This window comes from Periplaneta americana, chromosome 1 (assembly GCF_040183065.1).
Source record: "Periplaneta americana isolate PAMFEO1 chromosome 1, P.americana_PAMFEO1_priV1, whole genome shotgun sequence".
Lineage (NCBI taxonomy): Eukaryota > Metazoa > Arthropoda > Insecta > Blattodea > Blattidae > Periplaneta > Periplaneta americana.
In genome coordinates, this window is record NC_091117.1 from 54,913,431 (window position 1) to 54,933,068 (window position 19,638).

The window sequence follows — 19,638 nt, forward strand, 5'->3', positions numbered from 1 at the left end:
GCTTCCAAAAAAAGTGTACCAATAGAATAAAAATGTAACTTTCGAGGAGAAAGAAATCAAAATTAATTTATACCTTACAGTGCAGTAGATAATAATCATTTCAGATTAATTCCATAACCGAAAGTACCCTTATTCAGCACAAGAAAAAACATTCAAATAGGTTCAATCAGTAGGACCAAATCTATGGCAGTCTAATTTCAAGCAATTGTGTTCTGTTTAAAACACCATAACAACCATCTTCCATTAATTACGACTTTATAAGACGACTACCAAATTTTGTTTCATCAAATTTGAAACAATACTTCTCGAGATACAGAAGTGTTAACCACCTGCAGCAATGACTTTGACCACATTATACTGGGAAACCAGAAGACTGATGGCTATAGCCTGTGATTAGACAACAACAGCAACAATACTTTTTGAGATGTGGTTTTTATTAGAACATATTATATTGAAGTGAAAAGTTGAGACATTTAAATTCCATTGCTAAAAGATTACACTTTATTTATAAACAAGACATAGATGTTAGTGTTATATGCGAAAGAAGTTTATATGGCTGTGGATAAAATTACAAATATTCTTGTAATTGAAAGCACAAGAGAATAAATTAGTTCGTGTAAGATATGTTTCTTGCTCTTTCAACACAAATAATTTTGACTGACACTTGTATTTCGATATCAACAATGAGTGATTAATATTTTATTTACAGTCAAACCCATCTTTTACACTTTCCAAAGGAATTTGAAAAAATGCTGTGATTGTGAGAAAGTATAAATTATGGGAAATGGTTTATGCATACCAAGAACATAAAGGATGCACTTCATTATATAGTGAGGGTCACATAAGAACAGTTCCTAAACAGCAAATATTGCCGTCTTGTCAGTGTTGCCAACTGTTACCAGATATCACACGATCCTTCGTACTAAATGACTTTATTTACTTACCGTACTTTATGCTGGAAGGTTATTCTAAATAATTAAATAATTTGTAATATATTTTCGTAGGCAAACTATACGAGAAAGGGATCAACATGTCAAGTATTTTGTCTGGAAATACGAAATTCATTGGTTTGACAAAACAATTAACTCACGAGACCTAACCTAAAAATGTATTTTGCTTGACCACATGAAATTATTAGTATTAACTGAAAACTTAGTTGACTATAGTCTTGTATTATAACCACAACGCAACACATAAAATAACTATTATGTATTAATATTAATACTGATATTAATTAATTATTAGTATGTTCAAATTTCACTAGTTTTCAGTAACAGGCTCAGAAATCTAGTACAATTTCAATTTCATGGAACTCCAGTACCGACAAATATTGTCGATATTTATCTCGGTTGCCAACATACCAGTTACAAAATCACTACCATTTGTAGTATTTGTCAGTATCGAAATTCGAAACGAAGTTGGCAAAAGAAAATTCAACCTGCAAATTAGAAAATCACCACAATCCACTAGCATATGTAGTAATGGGGGAAAAATGGTTAGGTTTCACCCTTAGGGTATGAAGTAAGCTGACCCGGAGTATGTATATATATATATATATATATATATATATAGCTAAATTTATGCTGGTAGTCGCAGTTTTTCGCATGGACATCTTTTTTTGGCGGAAACAATGGAAATTGTAGGAGGTTCGAAATTACAACACTGTGCATATATGGGAAAAATTGTTATAATAATAATAATAATAATAATAATAATAATTTTTATTTATTTTATTTTATTTATTTATTTATTTATTTATTTATTTATTTATTTATTTAATGTGCTGTACAACAGCCAGGGGCCAATTACAGTTCAGCACAAATATAACAAAAAACATAAAACAAAAATAATTATTACACATAAATATAATTACAATTAATTACAATAATGACGATGAATGGATAACTAAGAATACTATGAGACAATGTTAATTGAGTATAATGCCTAAAATAATACATAAATGATAAATCGTTGCCAAGAGCAAACAAAGTCTATACATTGAAGGGATCGAATTCGCAGCCATGCATGTTGGCATTTTTAATGCATCTGGAGACTGGTGAAAGAAATTTCGAATTTCTAATATAGAAAAGTTTGTGGGCTCTCATATCTTTTGTTGGAATACGTAAGGTAATATTGTTTAAGAAAGAGTCACAGGATATATCACCTTTGAGGACTTTACAAAAGAACAGATAATCTAGCTCATGGCGTCTAGCATATAGATTTTGACAATTAAAATATTCACATTTTCTCTCATAACTATACCCGGAATTAATGGGCAAAAATCTGAATGAACATAAGGATATAAATTTTCTTTGTATATTTTCTAATTTAGCCGAGTCCGTAGTTGTAATCGAGTTCCAAACTACAGATGCATATTCGAGTTTCGATCGCACCAATGTATAGTATAGCATTAAGAGAGAATCGGGCGTGGAAAAAGAATAAGTTATTGACCGTATTATTCCTAGCATTCTGATTGCGTGATTGTAAATGTAATCAACGTGACTATGAAAATACAATTTACTGTCAAAGAATATTCCCAAATCTTTTACGCAATCCGTTCTGTTAATTAGTACATTATTTAGATAATAATTAAATTTCAGTGAAGAAGTTTTTCTAGAAAAGGTTATTACATTAGTTTTGGATACGTTAATTTTCATGCCATTGTCTTCCGACCATTTAGCGACTGAATTAATGTCACATTGAAGTGATTGACAGTCAGTACTGCTTTTGATTGTACGAAAAATTTTTAAATCGTCTGCAAATAATAAACAGTCAGAACTTATTCTTTTACATATATCATCTATGAATATAATAAATAGGAGAGGTCCTAAAGTAGATCCCTGTGGGACTCCGCAATTTATATTATAAGAATAAGAGTGTATATTAAACAGTCTTACACATGAAACTCTATTACTTAAATAATTATCGAACCACTTTACGTAGCTTACAGAAAGGCCAATATTTCCTAACTTATGAAGAAGGATATAGTGCGGAACTACATCAAAAGCTTTGCTGAAATCAAAATATATTGAATCAGTTTGTCCCTGCGTTTCAATTATTGGTACAATTTGATTTAGATATGTGACCAGGTTAGTGACAGTGGATTTAGTAATAATAATAATAATAATAATAATAATAATAATAATAATAATAAAGGGACTGAGAAAAATGTTGTAAATGATGTTAATTGCAGGAATGTAAAATTGGGTTCGACTGTATGTCATTTCTTATCTCTGGTAGCATAATTAGATGATGTTTTATATCTAAAATTCTGTGTTGATTGTAGATGATGTTTAAATGAGTAATACGGTAGATATAAATTTCAAAATTTCTTTGTGTAAGTACATTGATTTAGAAAACATGCATGCCCAACTTTCAGGTAACATTTACAAAAGCCATGTAATAAATTTTACATTATAAATATATTGTGCTTTATGTAGTGATGTTATTGAGTGTAGATATTTATGGACACATGTTTAATGTCGTTTCCTTCTTTCAGGGCTTCATCAGAAGTTGTTTAGCATACCGCAAAGAAGATAGAATTGATGTATTCTCCTTAGCCAGGCACGAGTACCTCCAGCCTCCCATGCCAAAACATAGTCGGACAAACACTCAACAGCAAATCCAACAGCAAGCTCAGCAGCAACAACACATTCAACAACAGCAGCAGCAACAACAACAACAGACGTCATTCAGCACCGGCATGTTCAGTGGCATGAATGCATCTAGTTCCTCCTAGTGACCAAGGAGGCGGCGCAGTGATGTGGCCATGAGAAAAAATCTGGCTTCCCGTGCGGCCTCTAGTGGAGCATTTTCAGCCTAATATGGCAGCAAAAGGACGTGAACATCTCCTGACGAAATCCTTGTATAATGGCAGCCTTTGTTATTCTGGCAGCAGGATTGAAAGTGCGTGTGAGGGAAAGCTTATAGAAATGAATTTATGGGGTCATGAAGCACAAGAACCATCTTGTCAAAATCAGCAGAATGTTAGGAAGTGATTGGTGATGTACTTCAAGCAGATTGTTTTGATTCTTCTCCTCGAGATTATCTGGTGTGATGTGATATGATAATAAGTTGGTTTTGGCACCATGGTATCCAGACCAAATTTCGGAGATGTTTCCTATAGCTTCGTCTAGAGCCCACGTCCTAAAATTACCTCCAGATGAAATGCGTCTTACAGTGGGTATTATTACTTCGTGACATTTGAGGCCACTCCAGGGTATGGTACACTAACCATTTTTGGGAGTAAGCGTCACCATTGCAGTGTTGCTTTTCACTTTATTCAGTGTTTGATTTAAGAATATATGAATTTAACGAGTCCTTCTTCAGTTGATAAAACAGTGGCCCTGAACTACTCAATATAAAGACAGTGATCATAATCGGTGCTTAATTTCTCAAAGTGAACCTAGATTGTGTTGCTGTGCCATGGATTGAGAGACAGTTTTGCTTAACCATTGTGCGGCATCGTTGAAGTTCCTCGTTTAAGTGCAGCGGTAGAGCTGCCGATGGCAATAGGTGACAAACAGAAGAACGCTTCTGAAGGGGGCATTTTGGAAAGGTGGTGAGGAGGTTTTCCCAGTGTACATATATTAATGTTACCTCCTCTCCCCTTGCCTCCACAGCGGGATGATTGGCGTTTGTTTACTAGTGCATAATATATGTTTGACAACATCACCAAACGAAGAAGGAAGCATCGGATGAGAGGTGACGGAAAACTCTCGCACTCCGATGACTTGATTTTTTCATCTTCTCTACATTGCTCGCGGAAGTAGGGATGTGTTTTTGTTATTCCCCCGTGTGTGGAAAAATAATAATGGAGACCATTGGTATAATTAATAATAAAAGTGAAACTCTTATAAATACGTAGTATAAAGCTTTAGTACACGGAAGGAAGAAGTACGAGCGAGCGAACTGCCCCTAGTGTTTGGAAGTATTCCGTGAATATTTCGACACTTCTGTCCCCCCACTATATTTCTCTCTCTCCTGCTGATGATGCTTTCTGCTTCCATCGTTGACCGCATGTGTACAGTCAACTTTTTTTGTCTGGTTTTTTGTACCATTGTAATCATCGTTTATGTTGATTTCCAGGGGATCACTTTTTATTATCAAAGTTAAAATTGGAAACCGTAGCTATCCAAAGGAATGAAATGGGAGAAGAAAGGAATGGCAACTCAAATTTAATCAAACAGTTAATCATGTCTTATTTCCTCCTCATTTTTGATAGAAAATAATAAGGCTATTGTAAGTTATTTTTAAAAGTGACCTTGCTCGGATGCTTTGTAACATATACATACTGTTGTTGTTTTGCCGTGACTGAAACCAGGAGGTGAAGATTGAGAAACGAGCCTTGGGCTCGCATGTGAATTGTTTTACTGGTTCCAATTGCTAGGAAAGTGTGTGTGAGTGTGTGAGAGCGGGTGTGTGAAGTGTGCGTGGTCAACATGTCGCCAAGCGGCAGACGGACAGACTGGTGTAGTGTACTGCTGGAGCTTCAGTGTGTCGAGAATATACAAGTCTGACTGGTACCATAACATGATGCTGGTTTTTCACACCTCCTCATACATAGGCTTGGTAGAATTTTATTTAAAGTTGTGTACATATATTTTAAGTATTCTTGTGTAAAAGAGAAACAAAACTGAACAGTGAGACATGTTGAGCTTCTGTCGGTGAACCATTCAACCTCATGGTGCTGATAAGGTGAACAACAAATTGTAGAAGTGTATTCTTTGCTCATTTAACTCAATTTGTAATGGTCCAAGCCTTACATGTTCTATCCAAATGTATGGCATAAATAGGCTTACAAGTTTAATTGTGCTCTCTTTGTACAAAGCACTAGTTATTCATTGCCAAATAAAAGATAGAAAGATCTTTCACATAAATTTTTCTTGTAGTATATACCTGTCTTTGTGTTTGAAGGCATGAAAAACAGGAATCATGGTTGGTTTTACCAGGCTAAGAAATCATTAATTCTACCAAGCCTACTTATACCTGGTCATCTCCCAGAACACAAGAACATAATGTGGAGAAGTAACTGGATAAGTACAAGAATAAACCATACATACAGCAGTAGATCTCATTCAATATCAGACATAATTAAAGCCGCTTAAAATAACCAATATCCCTTGTTTTTATCTCTCTCAGCAACAAACAGTTAAGAATTCTTTAATTTAACATATTAGCTAAGATCTGGTAAATTTGTTTTAGAAACAACTTTTCTATGTTAATGTAAAACTTTGTTGGTAATTTACCTTAGTTAACTAGTATTGGCTTGATTTGCAGCCAACTTCAGATACTGGTGAGGTCCTTGCTTGTTTCCGGTTTCTTCTGATGGTGTTTTGGTGTTGGGTGTATTTATGTTTGGTAGTTTTATGTCGAATAGGGTATGTTCTGAAGTATAATTGTGTATGGAGGATATGTTGTGGTTGTAATTTTGTGTGTATATTTCGTATTGTTCAAGTGTGTTTAGTTGCTAATTTTTCAGTTCAATATATCAGACATCCATGTCTGTTTCTATGTTGCTGTACTTTTGGTTGGTATTTGTGTTGTGTCCTGCATATGTGGAAGTATTGTGTGATGTGGTTATGGCTGTAATGTGTTCCTTGTATCAGTCAGGTTTTAAAACATCTTCCAGTTTGTCCAATGTAGAAGTTGTTACAACTATCGCATGTTAATTTGTAAATTCCTGTTAAGTTGTATTTGTTTGCTTGTCTTGTTTGTGTGTAATGATTTCTACATCGAAAAAACTGGGAGATCATTTCAGACATGATACAAGGAACATACCGCAACCACAAACAAATCACACAATACTTCCACATATGCAAAACACATCACAAACACCAATCACAACTACAGCAATATAGAAACAGGCATGGAAAGCCCACGTATTGAACTGAAAAATCAGAAGTTAAATATACTAGACACAAAAACATATCCTCAATCACAATAATTAAATTTCAGAACACACCCCTATTTTACACAACACTATTGATCATAAACGCACCCAACACCAAAGCACCATCAGAAGAAACCGGGAAAAAGCAAGGACCTCAGTAATATCTGAAGATGGCTACAAATCAAGCCAAGACTAGTCAATTAAGGTAAATTACCAACAAAGATTCACATTAACACAGGAAAGTTGTTTCTGCAACAAATTTGCCAAATCTTAAGTGATAAAAGTGTGTAATCAAGATGTGTAAACGTATTAGTTACTCAAGATTTGGAGGTTGTGGTGGGAAGATATAAATTTCTTTATCAATTTTGAAAAAAAAGGAAAAGGTAAGATGTGAGATGGTGTAAAGTCACAACGAAATGAAAATGCAGAAGAACCAGTAGTAATGTATCTTCTATTGCGGAAGTATGGAACAGATTCCAGTAGAGACACTACTACTTCAATACTCCTAGTCTTTTACAAACTCCTGTCTACATGTTGGGTGCTATTTATAGACATCTTTATTTTTTAGGGATATTTGAATTTACTACGGGCATTAGGTAAATACCAGACCACTGTTGGTTCCATTTACTGAGGAGAAACAGGATTCACACCTCATCAAGTAGCTCCCCAATATTTATTATACATACTTATTTGTAATTTTCACATGTTCTTTTATGAAGGATTTTACGACAGTACTCATTTCGAATTGTGTACTGAATATCGTTGAGCCTTGTTACCATTATCATTTGTTACATTCACTAAATTTAAGTTTTTAATATGAAATTTGCATTTTATTGAACTGAATTAAGAAGTGACATGGGGATATCTTTTGACATTTTAATGAGGTTTGTTTTCTGTTTTGAAGAGCAAATCCACTTCGAATGAAGTTCTGGGAAGCATGATTGAATTTTACTTTGTTAATTGGTTTCTTTATTATAAATGAAATGAACTTAACATTTTGACTTTGTAATCTCTATCAGTCAAGTCTGAACTTCGGTGTACTTCCAGTACATTACATTGCCAATTGTAACCTCAAAGGCTTGTGCTGCTGACATGTTTGTAAATATTAAAACGCATAAAAAGAGAAAAAAATCGTAAAAAGAAATTCCAACTAAAGCTGTATTTCAGTGTATAGTTTATTACCGTACATTTAATTTGACTGGCTTCAGTAGTCAACAAAATATATGCATTATTGAATGAGTACCTATATTATTTTCTTTAATTAACAGATTGTTTTTTTTTTATATGTGTAACAAAAATTAACATAACAGAAATCGGATATTCGATTACTTGCCAGAAATTTGGAGTATGAGTTTTACTGTGGTGTTATAAACATTGTTTTCCAAGTATTCAAAATGGCCGAAAATTAAATTTAAGCTCGATATTCCGGACTGTATTATTACCAAAGTAACTGTAGAGTTTGTACTTGTTCAGTACCTGAGTTTATTTTTTAAGACACATTGTCTATGAAATTGCAATCTTTTATCTGAAATGACAAGTCTGACTTCGAATAGAGCCCTAAACATAAAATAAAAACTCTGTCAAAGTAGTGTAAAGAGTTTGTTCATCTGGGAGAATTTCATCAACTTCGTATTACAGACTTAAACTTTTTAGTTTAAAATGTTTTCTGATAAAACATCTATAGAGATAAAAATAAAAGTGCACTGAGACAGTTTAATGAAGTTTTCATAAGTATGGTATTTATTTCATAATGTATGTGAAACACACAAAACTATCAATTTATTTATTAGTTAACACTCAAGTTTCCTCTTCTCACAGATATTGATTAAAGATTTGCTTTTATGGATAGTAAGTATGCCTATACCAAAATCACAGTTCGTAAAACATTACAGAGCTGCAAGATGACTATGGAAGAAATTATAATTCAGATTCAGAAGCATTAGCAAACATTCCCACCTACTGTTACAAAGCAGTATTGAATTATTTCTTACATCCTCTTGTATGAAACTCTCCACTGCAGACAATCATTTTGAAACAGAAGTATTTGTAGGGTATGATTTTCTTTTTTCCGTGCTGGTGCCATATTCGAAATACTAATGAACCTCATTGCATACTGAATCTAATTTTTGCATCATCACTAATGCTATTAGTTACCAATATGGAATTTTGTTATTAATTGAGATATTTTCCAGTAACTTTCATGTTTATGAAATTTTTGTCATTTTACAGTAAATTTAAGCCACATGTTGGGCTTCTGTCGGAAAGGAGAGTTATTAGGTAACAACAGGCATCATAGAGTCCGTAGAGCTGTTGCCTGTCTTCTTTGGAACAAGGGTTGAGAAGTTCATGAAGAGGTCCACTGGACTGAAACTCCATATGTACTTCGGTACATCATAGTAATATATACAGTTGTACTGGATTGAACAGATTTTTTATATTCGACAGATATTGGAGAAAAAATGAGAGTATAAGGGTACAGTACATCAGTTATTCATAGATTTCAAAAAGGCATATGACTGTTAAGATTGAAGTATTATATGATATTCTCATTGAATTTGGTATTCCCAAGAAACTAGTTCGATTAATTAAAATGTGTCTCAGTGAAATGTACAGCATAGTCCATATAGGCCAGTTTCTATCTAATGTTTCCAATTCACTGCGGGCAAGGAGATGCACTATCACCTTTACTTTTTAACTTCGCTCTAGAATATGCCATTAGGAAAGTTCAGGATAACGGAGAGGGTTTGAACGGGTTACATAAGCTTCTTGTCTATGCGGATGATGTGAACATGTTAGGAGAAAATCCACAAATGATTAGGGAAAACACGGAAATTTTACTTGAAGCAAGTAAAGTGATAGGTTTGGAAGTAAATCCCGAAGTAATCTATTGATTGATCAATTAAATTCAAATAGTTAATCGATTAAATATTTTGATTGATCAACAACACTAATTAAAACGTTAAAAACTATTATATTTACATTAAAAAATACATTAAGAAACTATTATATACATAAAACAGAAATACAAATTAAGGAACCTCATTGCATATTGAAACTAATTTTATAAATGTATCTTTATTTAACAGAATAACAAGGCAAATGTGCTGGGGAGGAAGAAATATCACCAAGGATTCTGAAATAAACTGAAGTGATGAATTTCACAAAATTTAAAATACATAGGACTACTGGCATCAGATCTTCTGGATTCAGACTCTAAATTAGTCTGGGAAGCTAGAAGACGAATGGAGGAAGTCCAAGTGTCTGGGCAATAGATAATACTACTAAACTACTGCTACTACAATGTTTGTGTATCGTCTAGAATTATTTATGGCCTTATTGACTGGTTATTTAATGATACTGTAACAATAAGGTTGATGTCATAAGGTCACATATGTGGGTACACTCATCTCCATTGGCTAACTCTCTAAGCACAAACGATAACACTGATACACACATACTTATACTACCCTAGTTACAAAATTAGATCACAGTTAATCTCCTGGTCTTTTAATCCCTCCATACAGGAAATAACACATGCAGTAGAGCACATGTTTTTTAAACTGATGTTGTAATGGTAATATTATTTATCTACTTTGCTCCAATAGATGTTTAATGTTATGTTTTATTTAACGGCGCTTGCAACTGCAGAGGCTATATCAGCGTCGCCGGATGTGCCGGAATTTTGTCTCGCAGGAGTTCTTTTACATGTCAGTAAATCTACTGACATGAGCCTGTCGCATTTAAGAACACTTAAATGCCATCGACCTAGCCCGGGATCGAACCTGCAACCTTGGGTATAGAAGGCCAGCGCTATACCAACCAAGTCGACACTCCAATAGATGACACAATAGTAAGCACATTCCTTTCACAGTTAATCTCATGGTTGGAGAACAGTATTCTAACTTCACTGACCTGGAAACTCTGGCTGTGTTGTGTCAGTCATTCTCTTCTCTGCTGATCACATATTCACTGAAAATTGATTCTTCTGGACACACCTTGTTTTTACTCCTCTTTTTACTTTTACAATTTGTGCTACAACAACCTTTATTATTTTCATTTTTTTGCAGCACATCAGTGGATCATTTGTGGAACACTGGTTGAAAACGGCTAGTATAAGGTAATGTTAAGCATTTGGTGCACTGGTTAAAAACCAGGAATGTCAAAAAAGCGTTAAAACTTTATTTTGCCAATAATGCTGTGTGACGTTTTCTGTTTTTAACCTCATCATTTAATTAAAGAAGGTTGATTATTATATGCATAGTAATACCTGGGTAAAATTTAATGCATATGCTATGAGAAGTGCCTATCCATACTAGTTCCAAGGCATATAACAGAATTTTATTTGACCAGCCATTTAATTTAAGAAGGTTTGAAAGGGGCGAGAAGGGAAGTGACGCAATCAGAAATTTACTGCATGGATTGCTTGAAGCATATGGACAAGCTGCAATATATCAGAATCCAATAGAACAAGATCGTTTGGGAATGGAGGAATTTTATAATTGAATCAGTCGGAGCTAAAAGGAACTAAGTCACTTTTCACAAATTTTCAGGAGAAGCAAAAAACATTCCACCAATAACACAAATGTATATATTTTTATGTTGTAGAAGACAAAAGAATATTTAAAAGTCTTAGTTCCTTCTTCCACCATTCGATGCGCTTGACATCCGTTGTTCAAATTGTTGCATAACCACAAACTGTATATTTTGACTTAGTTTCTTTTAGCTCCGACCGATTCAATTGAAGGTGGTGACACAAAGTGCAAATGAATGTGGCTGTTATAACAAAGATGAATGAGGTAAAATATTCACACAATCATACTTAAAGGAGAGGCGACCAAGGAATTATAATAATAGTATATTATAAAACTTAATTTAGAACTTCGCTTGTTTCCTAATTTTGACGAGTGCAGTAACTGTATAACATTAGAAACTTGTTTCAGATTCTATTTTTTTTTTTTTGTTTGACAGCATTATAAAACTGTAGTGATGAAAAAATTACATATCAAATTTGTAATGATGGGTAGTTTCATATCATAGTCTTTGAAGAATGAGTTTCTATGACAACAGTGATGTAATAAAATATTATTGCACGGAAAATCGTTTCATAATAATAATTAATTTGTGGTACAAGTTGTACCGTCACAATAAAAGTCGGGGGAATGAATTTAGAAATCTCACTATTTGTGAGCTGCCACAAGGGACAAAGAGTGCTTACGCATATAAGTGTTTACAAGTTCATTGAACCATTGATTTTGTTCTGACAAATGAAACTCCTACAAGTGAAATACATTTTTAGATTAGTGGAAATATACCTAGTTTGAGAGAGAGAGTATTACGAAAAAGCAAAGATTGCTAATGAACTTAGTTTAATTTTGAATATAGGTAATGCTTTAGTAGCACAATTGACCCTTTTAATGCAGCCAAGGTTACAGTCGGATTAATAGATGTAGATATTCCAAGTCTCTTAAACATGAAGAGAGTAGTGGTACCTTTTGCTCCAATTAGAAGTGCGATTACTTAAAGTTCTTTTAGCCAATATTTTTGGAGGTAATAGGGATTGGTGGGATTGTACGAGGTGTAATCATTAAATTTCGAGACTGTGTCTGTTGTGGGCGAAGGGATCACGTGATTGACACACGTGCGCAGCAGTGACGCTAGATGACCTTGAAGAAACGCGGCACAAAGTTTCAAAGTCTTATTTTCACTGAGACCTGTGTTACACAAGGTTTTGTTAGCACGTGCATCCGCGCATTTGCGAAATCACGATAGACTCGAAACTGGAGCAAAGAACCAACATCAAATTCTCCGGAAAATCGGCTTCTTCGTCGTGCTGATGAGAACCGAATAGTTCGAAACCGGAGATTCGCAAACTGGGTCAAAGAATATCATCCCATTTTGTGTATCACAGACCAAAGCCTTTGGAAGATCCAAAGACTGCAAAGGATAATACCAAATGCAATCAAAAGATCAAACCTTTGGCAAAGATCCGTGAAAACACAAACTTGTGTTTTCAAGAGTGTAAACTCTATTTATTGTTTTGCATTTTCTCTGTTTCGGCTTCAATTCGCCTCTTCAGCTAGAGAAGTGTGATGACAAAAATTCTGTCGATCACTACTCTAGGACAGAGTGGAGAAGGAAAGACCTCTAACGAGGAATTCCAAATTGTAGAATTTTATATATAATTGTACATTTCAGTATAGAATCGTATACGTTTGGATTGCAGCCCTTTTTTTAAATTAGTATTGTCCTAGCTTTCACCTGGAAGGACACCACGAAAAATCCAAGTCAGAATTAGCCAGCACCTAGAATCAAATCCCAACCTCCTGAATACGAGGCGAGATTGATAATGAAAAAAATTGCCTTTTAAACAAAGTAAGTCTCTTAATTTACAGTAAAATCAAATTGTACAGTATATATTCAAGAGATCATTTTTTTTTTCATATGTTTATTTGAACCAAATGTACATTATATCGGCTGCAAAAATGGAACAAGCATACAGAATGTACACTGAGGAATCTGAGAGCATTGTTTATATGGGATAGTATGGCCGCAGATTACCTTTCTATTAAATCAGTCTTAATTATACGACATATTACACCAGTGGTTCCTAATCAGTGATCAGTAGACCCCCAGGGGTTCACGGTGCTATTGATAACTAAAAACTTTAGTCATGTGTGAGTTTCTCTTACAGATTAAAAATTTTAATGATGGTCAGCTAAACAATTATTGCGTGTGGTTAGGCCACAGTTTTTCAAACTTTTGGTAATGAGTTCCCTCCCCCTCCCCCCACCCTTTCCCCATATTACTTTAGTGGGACCCCTGACCTTACGTGTAGAGTAGAATGTAGACCATAGTAGTGTAAAATTGGGTATCAAATTTATAAAGAAATCAATTTAATTATGTTGTTATTTAACTCAAGATAGTCATGTTTAAATTTTCATAGAACGACTTTTTAAAATTATTATTATTATTATTTTGTTTGCGGCCCTCTAAGAAGTGCTCTTAGGATTCCAAGAGGGCCAGTTGATAACCACTGTGATAGCCTACTTAGCATATGTTTTGGCATATTTGAACACACAACATTAGTATTCAAGATGATAACATGAAAATTTTTTTATGCTGTAGGTAAGATTGAGGCAATAATTAAAGAATTACTGTTACGTGTTACAAGAGTTAAAGATGGTAGCCTCGCTATTATTCTAATATTGGATGAATTACAACCTGAAGTTAAACATATCATTGTGCATCAGCATGATGACTAGCTTCAAAGAATAATTCCTTGCGCAAAATTATAAGTCATGGACTGGATGTGGAAGGAATTGTTTATGACAAGAAAAAGGCATAATTCATCTCATAACATTTTGGCTAAGGAGTTTCTGAACATGTCATAAGCCGCACATGCTTACATAATGAACACGAGTAAGATCGCCATTTAATCAATTATTTACATTCAAGTGTTAAAAGTAGTGTACGAAAGATTCAGCATGGATTGTCATGTTTCGTTCACTTCTAATGGAAGTTAAGTAGTAAACTGAAATTTGGTGATTCAGATTTGAAATTAAAAAGGAAAATATTGAACTGGGTTTAGAAATTGTTTAGGACAAAAAAGGCATAATTTCTCCTATAACATTTATGCAAAGGGGTTGTTGGATATGTTATATTCCATTCACTTCTAATATAAGTTCAGTAATAAGCCTAAACATAAATTTATATTTCTATACCAAGCTGGATCATTTTCATTTTATGGCCCATTTTTACTTATGAAGAGTTATTCACATTTTCTCTAAAAACTGCTTCACATTAGGTAACCGTCATGCAGATTTGAAATTTTTCAAAAGTAGGACGTCCATGACTTTGTTTTAAAAGCAAGGAGTTCACATTTCTTAGATAGTTGAGAACTTCTACAATTACTATTGTCTCGACAGAGGAAGTGCCTAAATGCTAGCAATGCAGCTTCAAATGGAATTATTGTGCCTTATCGCTCCTATTGTATGAATGATGTTTGAAGTCCGAACGTTTGCACTCCTATTGATATCGTGACTCTGCTATGTAGTGCCATCTGTAAATTTAGCTTGCACATCTTTGCGGTTCCAATGCAGTTCCACCATAGTCTAGTATATACCAGTAGCGAAGCTCAATACGTGGTAAATATGCAAACATTAGGTAGTTGCTCACCACTAGGATCGCTAATATCGCCTCATTACAGGCAATGCAAAATCAAAGACGTTATAATAGTATACTAGACTCACACAGAGCGCTGGTGTGCTGTCCAAAATTGAAACCAGTCTGCGCATATTTACGCCGCCATGTACTGGTAGAAATAGAGCGGTAAACACGATTGTCATACTTGTCCTTTGTTTTGTCTCGGGTGTTTTTAGTGAATAGTGTGAAAGTAATGGCAATATAATTTTGAAAGATGATATATTATCTCCGCGGACTCATGCTTAACATGTCGGCATCATACAATAACGTGCGGTGTGGTTTAAAAAAATAATTTTGCCGACCGATTGTTGCTCTGTAGGTTTCACTCTAAGCGTCACGTTGTCACGTCTACTTTCTCGATAAGAATAAACACTAGTTTGTTATATTGTTAAATGGCTATTATTATTATTATTATTATTATTATTATTATTATTATTTCATATACGAGTACGTTGGCTTTCTTAACTCTTAATAATAACTCTTTAATAATAATTTTTAATCACATACCTTAATGTTCGTCTTCAGCACAAGACATTGCAACCTCGGGTTTAGTCTACGTGGATTAGACAAGTAAGTGTCATTTAATAATAATTGAAGCAGCTTATTGGTTGCATTATTGAAATTGAGGCGAGTGATTGGAGCGGCGACACAAGAAATTGAAAACAATAATACAATTAAATTTCAAAGACCTGCCGAACGCATGAGGCCGCTCAAAGACCTGCCGAATGTTAACCATGAGAGCGCGGCGATAATACCATCCCTGTTTAATTTTCCAAGCTATTTGCAAAAGGTACGATGTAATATTATCTCTGTTGTTACAATATCAATATCATTGAAAATCAATCAGTAGTTTACGACAATAAAGAATACTTAATTGTTAGTACAGGTATATCAGACTGTAGAGAAATCCCACTGAGTGAATTATTTAGACTTACACATCAGATGTTAAAACATTAGTGGAAAGATAACTTTTTGTTTTTATTATGTAAATGAATTTATCTGCAAGATAATAAACTTTCATTCAAGATCCATATATGGATAAATAAATATACAGATAATAAATAAATAAATAGCTATAATAGCTAAGCCTCCTTTGTGAATTTATGATTCAGAGTTCACCTATAAATAACTCTTTTACATTTTGCCGGATACATTTTATTAACAAAAGCAAGGAATGGCATCTTATTGATATTGCATATGTGCATAAAAATTATGTACCATCACTCCGCAAGCAATGATAATATATCTATTTTATTTATTTAAAATAAAAATACAATATGTAAAAAATCCACACATAAAAAGTATGTGGTTTTTTTTTTATCTTGCATAAAGTGTTTGTTTAGTTCTTAGGTCTTCACGTTACCTATTGTTTGCAATGTATTAGGTACCGATACTTTTTATAATTGATAGCATTCCCTTTATTAATTGAAGAATGAATTCAATGTAATTTGGCTACCTTCGCATATTATATTTTGCCAGATTACCTATGTCCTGTGGTCTAAAAGTACCGGTAATATAATTTATTTTTGATTCTCCAAAACTTAACAACAAGTCTATACTGATTATCGCATATTTATTTCACTTAGGAATTTGATTATAACAAGAACTTGTGTAATCAAGGTGCATATATTTATGTCTTGTGATCTAAGAGTTAATATGTTAATATAATTTTAGATTCTCTGAAACCTAACAATTTGCTGATTATCGTAAAATTATACAATATATAATGTGTATTGTGTAGGCCTATTTATGGATGTATCAGTATGTTTTCTATAAATTGCTGCATACGTATTTTCTTTTCTTTAATGTTCTAACACATATCAATGAAACTTTGAATATGTTTATTTCGTCCTAATTTTACGTTAAACGTCGAAAATGGCCATAATATGTCAATTTTAGATCATCACAGCGTTAAATTGCGTGATTTACGCACTGCTATTATGTGTCTGCTCTCCAACAATATGGCGGCAAGCGCAGCGTTCAATTTGCCCCGGTTTCCTCGTTTCGCGCAGCCGAGACTGTAGGGGCTTGTGCAAAATAGAACCGTCACAGTCTATTGTTTCTAGCACCCTCATAACTCAACCTTCGTGACTGTATATAGTAGACTGTGGTTCCACTGTATACTGTACAACTGCCTCCTCAGACCTATGCCATCTCATTGCCAGCCCTGATCGGGCTGCCAGTCACAATCATAGACAACAATACTACCGGGTACATCACATTTGGATAATCCTATTGTCATCCATGCTATTGTTATGAATATTGAAATGGAGACTAGAGTGGAACGACGGAAGGAAAGGGGAGAATAAAAAAAACCCTTCAGGAACTTTGGGTTTTATCCACCATAAATACAACTCCTCCGACATCATCGGGATTCGAATCTGGGTCCGCAATCTAATAAGCCTATGAGAGCTGCCCTCCTCTCCCCCCCCACCCCCTAAGGAGGAGTGTTCCAAAGGCTTGAGTCGCAGCCTGTGGCTACCATAGTAGTAGCCTAGATCATATATGTAACAGATATGTCGGGGGTTATGGGCTTTGAAGTTAACAACTTTTGTCAGGTTTACTACGCTGCCATCTAGTTGTTACATAAGGAGTCACGTCATAATACCCATTTGAATTGCATTAGCGACTGTGCTGCCATCTCGTGTTCGTTTACAGCGGACGGGTGGCGATCCTGGCGGTTGTTATCTTCAAAGTGCTGCCGATTTTAACGTAGTGGAGAGTTATCTGTTACATATATGATCTAGGGTAGTAGCCATGAGATTGAGAAATGGTCATGACCATAGATTGGTTACGAGTCATGACCATTACCAAGACATTCCTGAAAATAGCAATACAGTTTTTAGAGTCTTCCCAAGGAGCATCCCTTTCATATGTGAATTATATATTTTTTTTATAACATTGATCTCACTATTATATGTGTAAAGTTTTGTCATACTCGTTCCGTTGTCATAACAAACTTCTCGACGGTATGGAAAGAGTGCGTTCACCTATCGTTCGTGCTCTCTTATAAATACAGTAATATCAATGATTCAAAATGAATCAATTCAATGATGCGGTAGTGTGATGAGTGATTATATTTTGGAATTGAAAATTGAAGTTAAAATTGTAACAAATTCTTCAATTATTCTGTGACAGTTATTTTCTTTGGAGAGTTAAACAGTGCTCTATATTAGAGAGCAAGTTGCTGTATTTCCTGTAGTCTATGGAGGGGACTTCGTCTTAATATTTAAATGTCGCCAAAACTGACAACTTGCTGATTAGAGTGAGTGGTCAAATGAAGCATGTGATTTATAACTCGACTTTGGGATGAATTTTGATCTTTCCATTATCAGTTTCTGCAATTAGTGTTGATAATTGTGTATGTTCTGTGGTGAAAGCAGTTGTGTGTCAGTGATTAAAAATTAATTTCATCATGAATTTTATGAGATGAATATATCTGTAAGTAAATACTGTTATTTATCAAATGCTTATATGTTGTGTAAAATTACAGTAGTCACACATATTATTATAATGAGAAGCAGTGTATTCATTACGACATACAATTGTGAATATTTAATCTTACGGGTTGAGGTTAGGCAAACTTTTGTATAAGGCAGATAATGATAATTGGTAACTTAGAATTCTTATGGTACCTTTGTTTTGATTTTATCATTTATGTCCAAAATACTGTATTAAAGGTTAGTCATATTACTACATCGGCTTTGCACACCATTACACGGGTTCAGATCCCGGTAAGTCTCAGATAATTACCGGTATGGTGTTGGAACAAATTTTCTCAGGGAACTTCAGTTTTTCTAGATGTTATTCCATTGATTTCTGTCATCACAACATTACTGTTTTATAGGAATATGCCCATCCTTGCCCAGAGCGCTGTAACATACAGTATAATACGAAATGAAATAGGGTGTTCATATCTGACGAATCACTTGGTAGACCTACGCTGGAAACAGATTAAGAGATTAAAGAAAGAAATGAGTCTATAGGCCCACTATTCCCATAACTTTTCTGAGTAATAGGCCTAAGTCAGAATTGTTTATTAACGAATTATGAAGGAGGTTATAGAGAAAGTTCAGCATATTGGTTAAAAGATCTTCACCGTCTTCGTTCATAGGCACATAGAACTTGATACTTAACAGTAGACCTAACTTATTACCGGTAAGTAGTGAATAATTTGAGAGGGCTGCACAATTTCTTCTATTTATAATTGTAGGCCTAAAATAAGGCTATGCATTACATTCTATACCGGTAGTATTCTCATTTTCTTCCTTGTGTCTCTGTTGTTCGTTTCCTCATTTTCTCCCTTTTTATAGGCACTTATAGGTTTTGTACCCACATACCACAATGAACGTTTGTCAATCCAAAAGTCATTACAACATGATTTTATGAATACATACAGGTGGACCTAATTGAATTATTACTGTGTGTAGGTACTGGGAGCCCTGCAGATGTGAGGCTCCAAAAGTGCAGCCGTGAATTCCGCGATGTGCCATCATAGACAAGGTAAATTATTTCACAATTCACTGAATCTTCGATCTCGCTAC

General features: G+C 34.3%; 3 protein-coding genes across 16 annotated transcripts in view; all 3 read left to right on the top strand.

Moving 5' to 3' along the window:
* Tlk (Tousled-like kinase) overlaps positions 1–8,134 on the top strand; it is a 438,411-nt gene extending 430,277 nt beyond the window's left edge. For all 10 annotated transcript variants that reach the window (XM_069820426.1, XM_069820455.1, XM_069820436.1 and 7 more), the window contains one exon: positions 3,500–8,134. In XM_069820426.1, coding sequence (XP_069676527.1) covers positions 3,500–3,739 — 240 coding nt within the window. In that variant the 3' untranslated portion in view covers positions 3,740–8,134. The remainder of the gene's footprint in view (positions 1–3,499) is intronic.
* Positions 1–19,638, top strand: part of LOC138696028 (retinol dehydrogenase 11-like) — a 195,843-nt gene that overhangs the window by 9,147 nt on the left and 167,058 nt on the right. The window lies entirely within an intron of this gene.
* Positions 18,081–19,638, top strand: part of LOC138695925 (glycoprotein-N-acetylgalactosamine 3-beta-galactosyltransferase 1-like) — a 135,982-nt gene continuing 134,424 nt past the window's right edge. For 2 of the 5 annotated variants that reach the window (XM_069820333.1, XM_069820315.1), the window contains exons 1-2: positions 18,081–18,535; positions 19,525–19,597. Coding sequence is in view for 2 of the 5 variants with exons in the window: in XM_069820350.1 (XP_069676451.1) it covers positions 19,579–19,597 (19 nt within the window). In the remaining 3 variants the exon portion in view is untranslated. The remainder of the gene's footprint in view (positions 18,536–19,524; positions 19,598–19,638) is intronic. The other 3 variants (XM_069820323.1, XM_069820350.1, XM_069820358.1) reach the window with 2 other exon arrangements.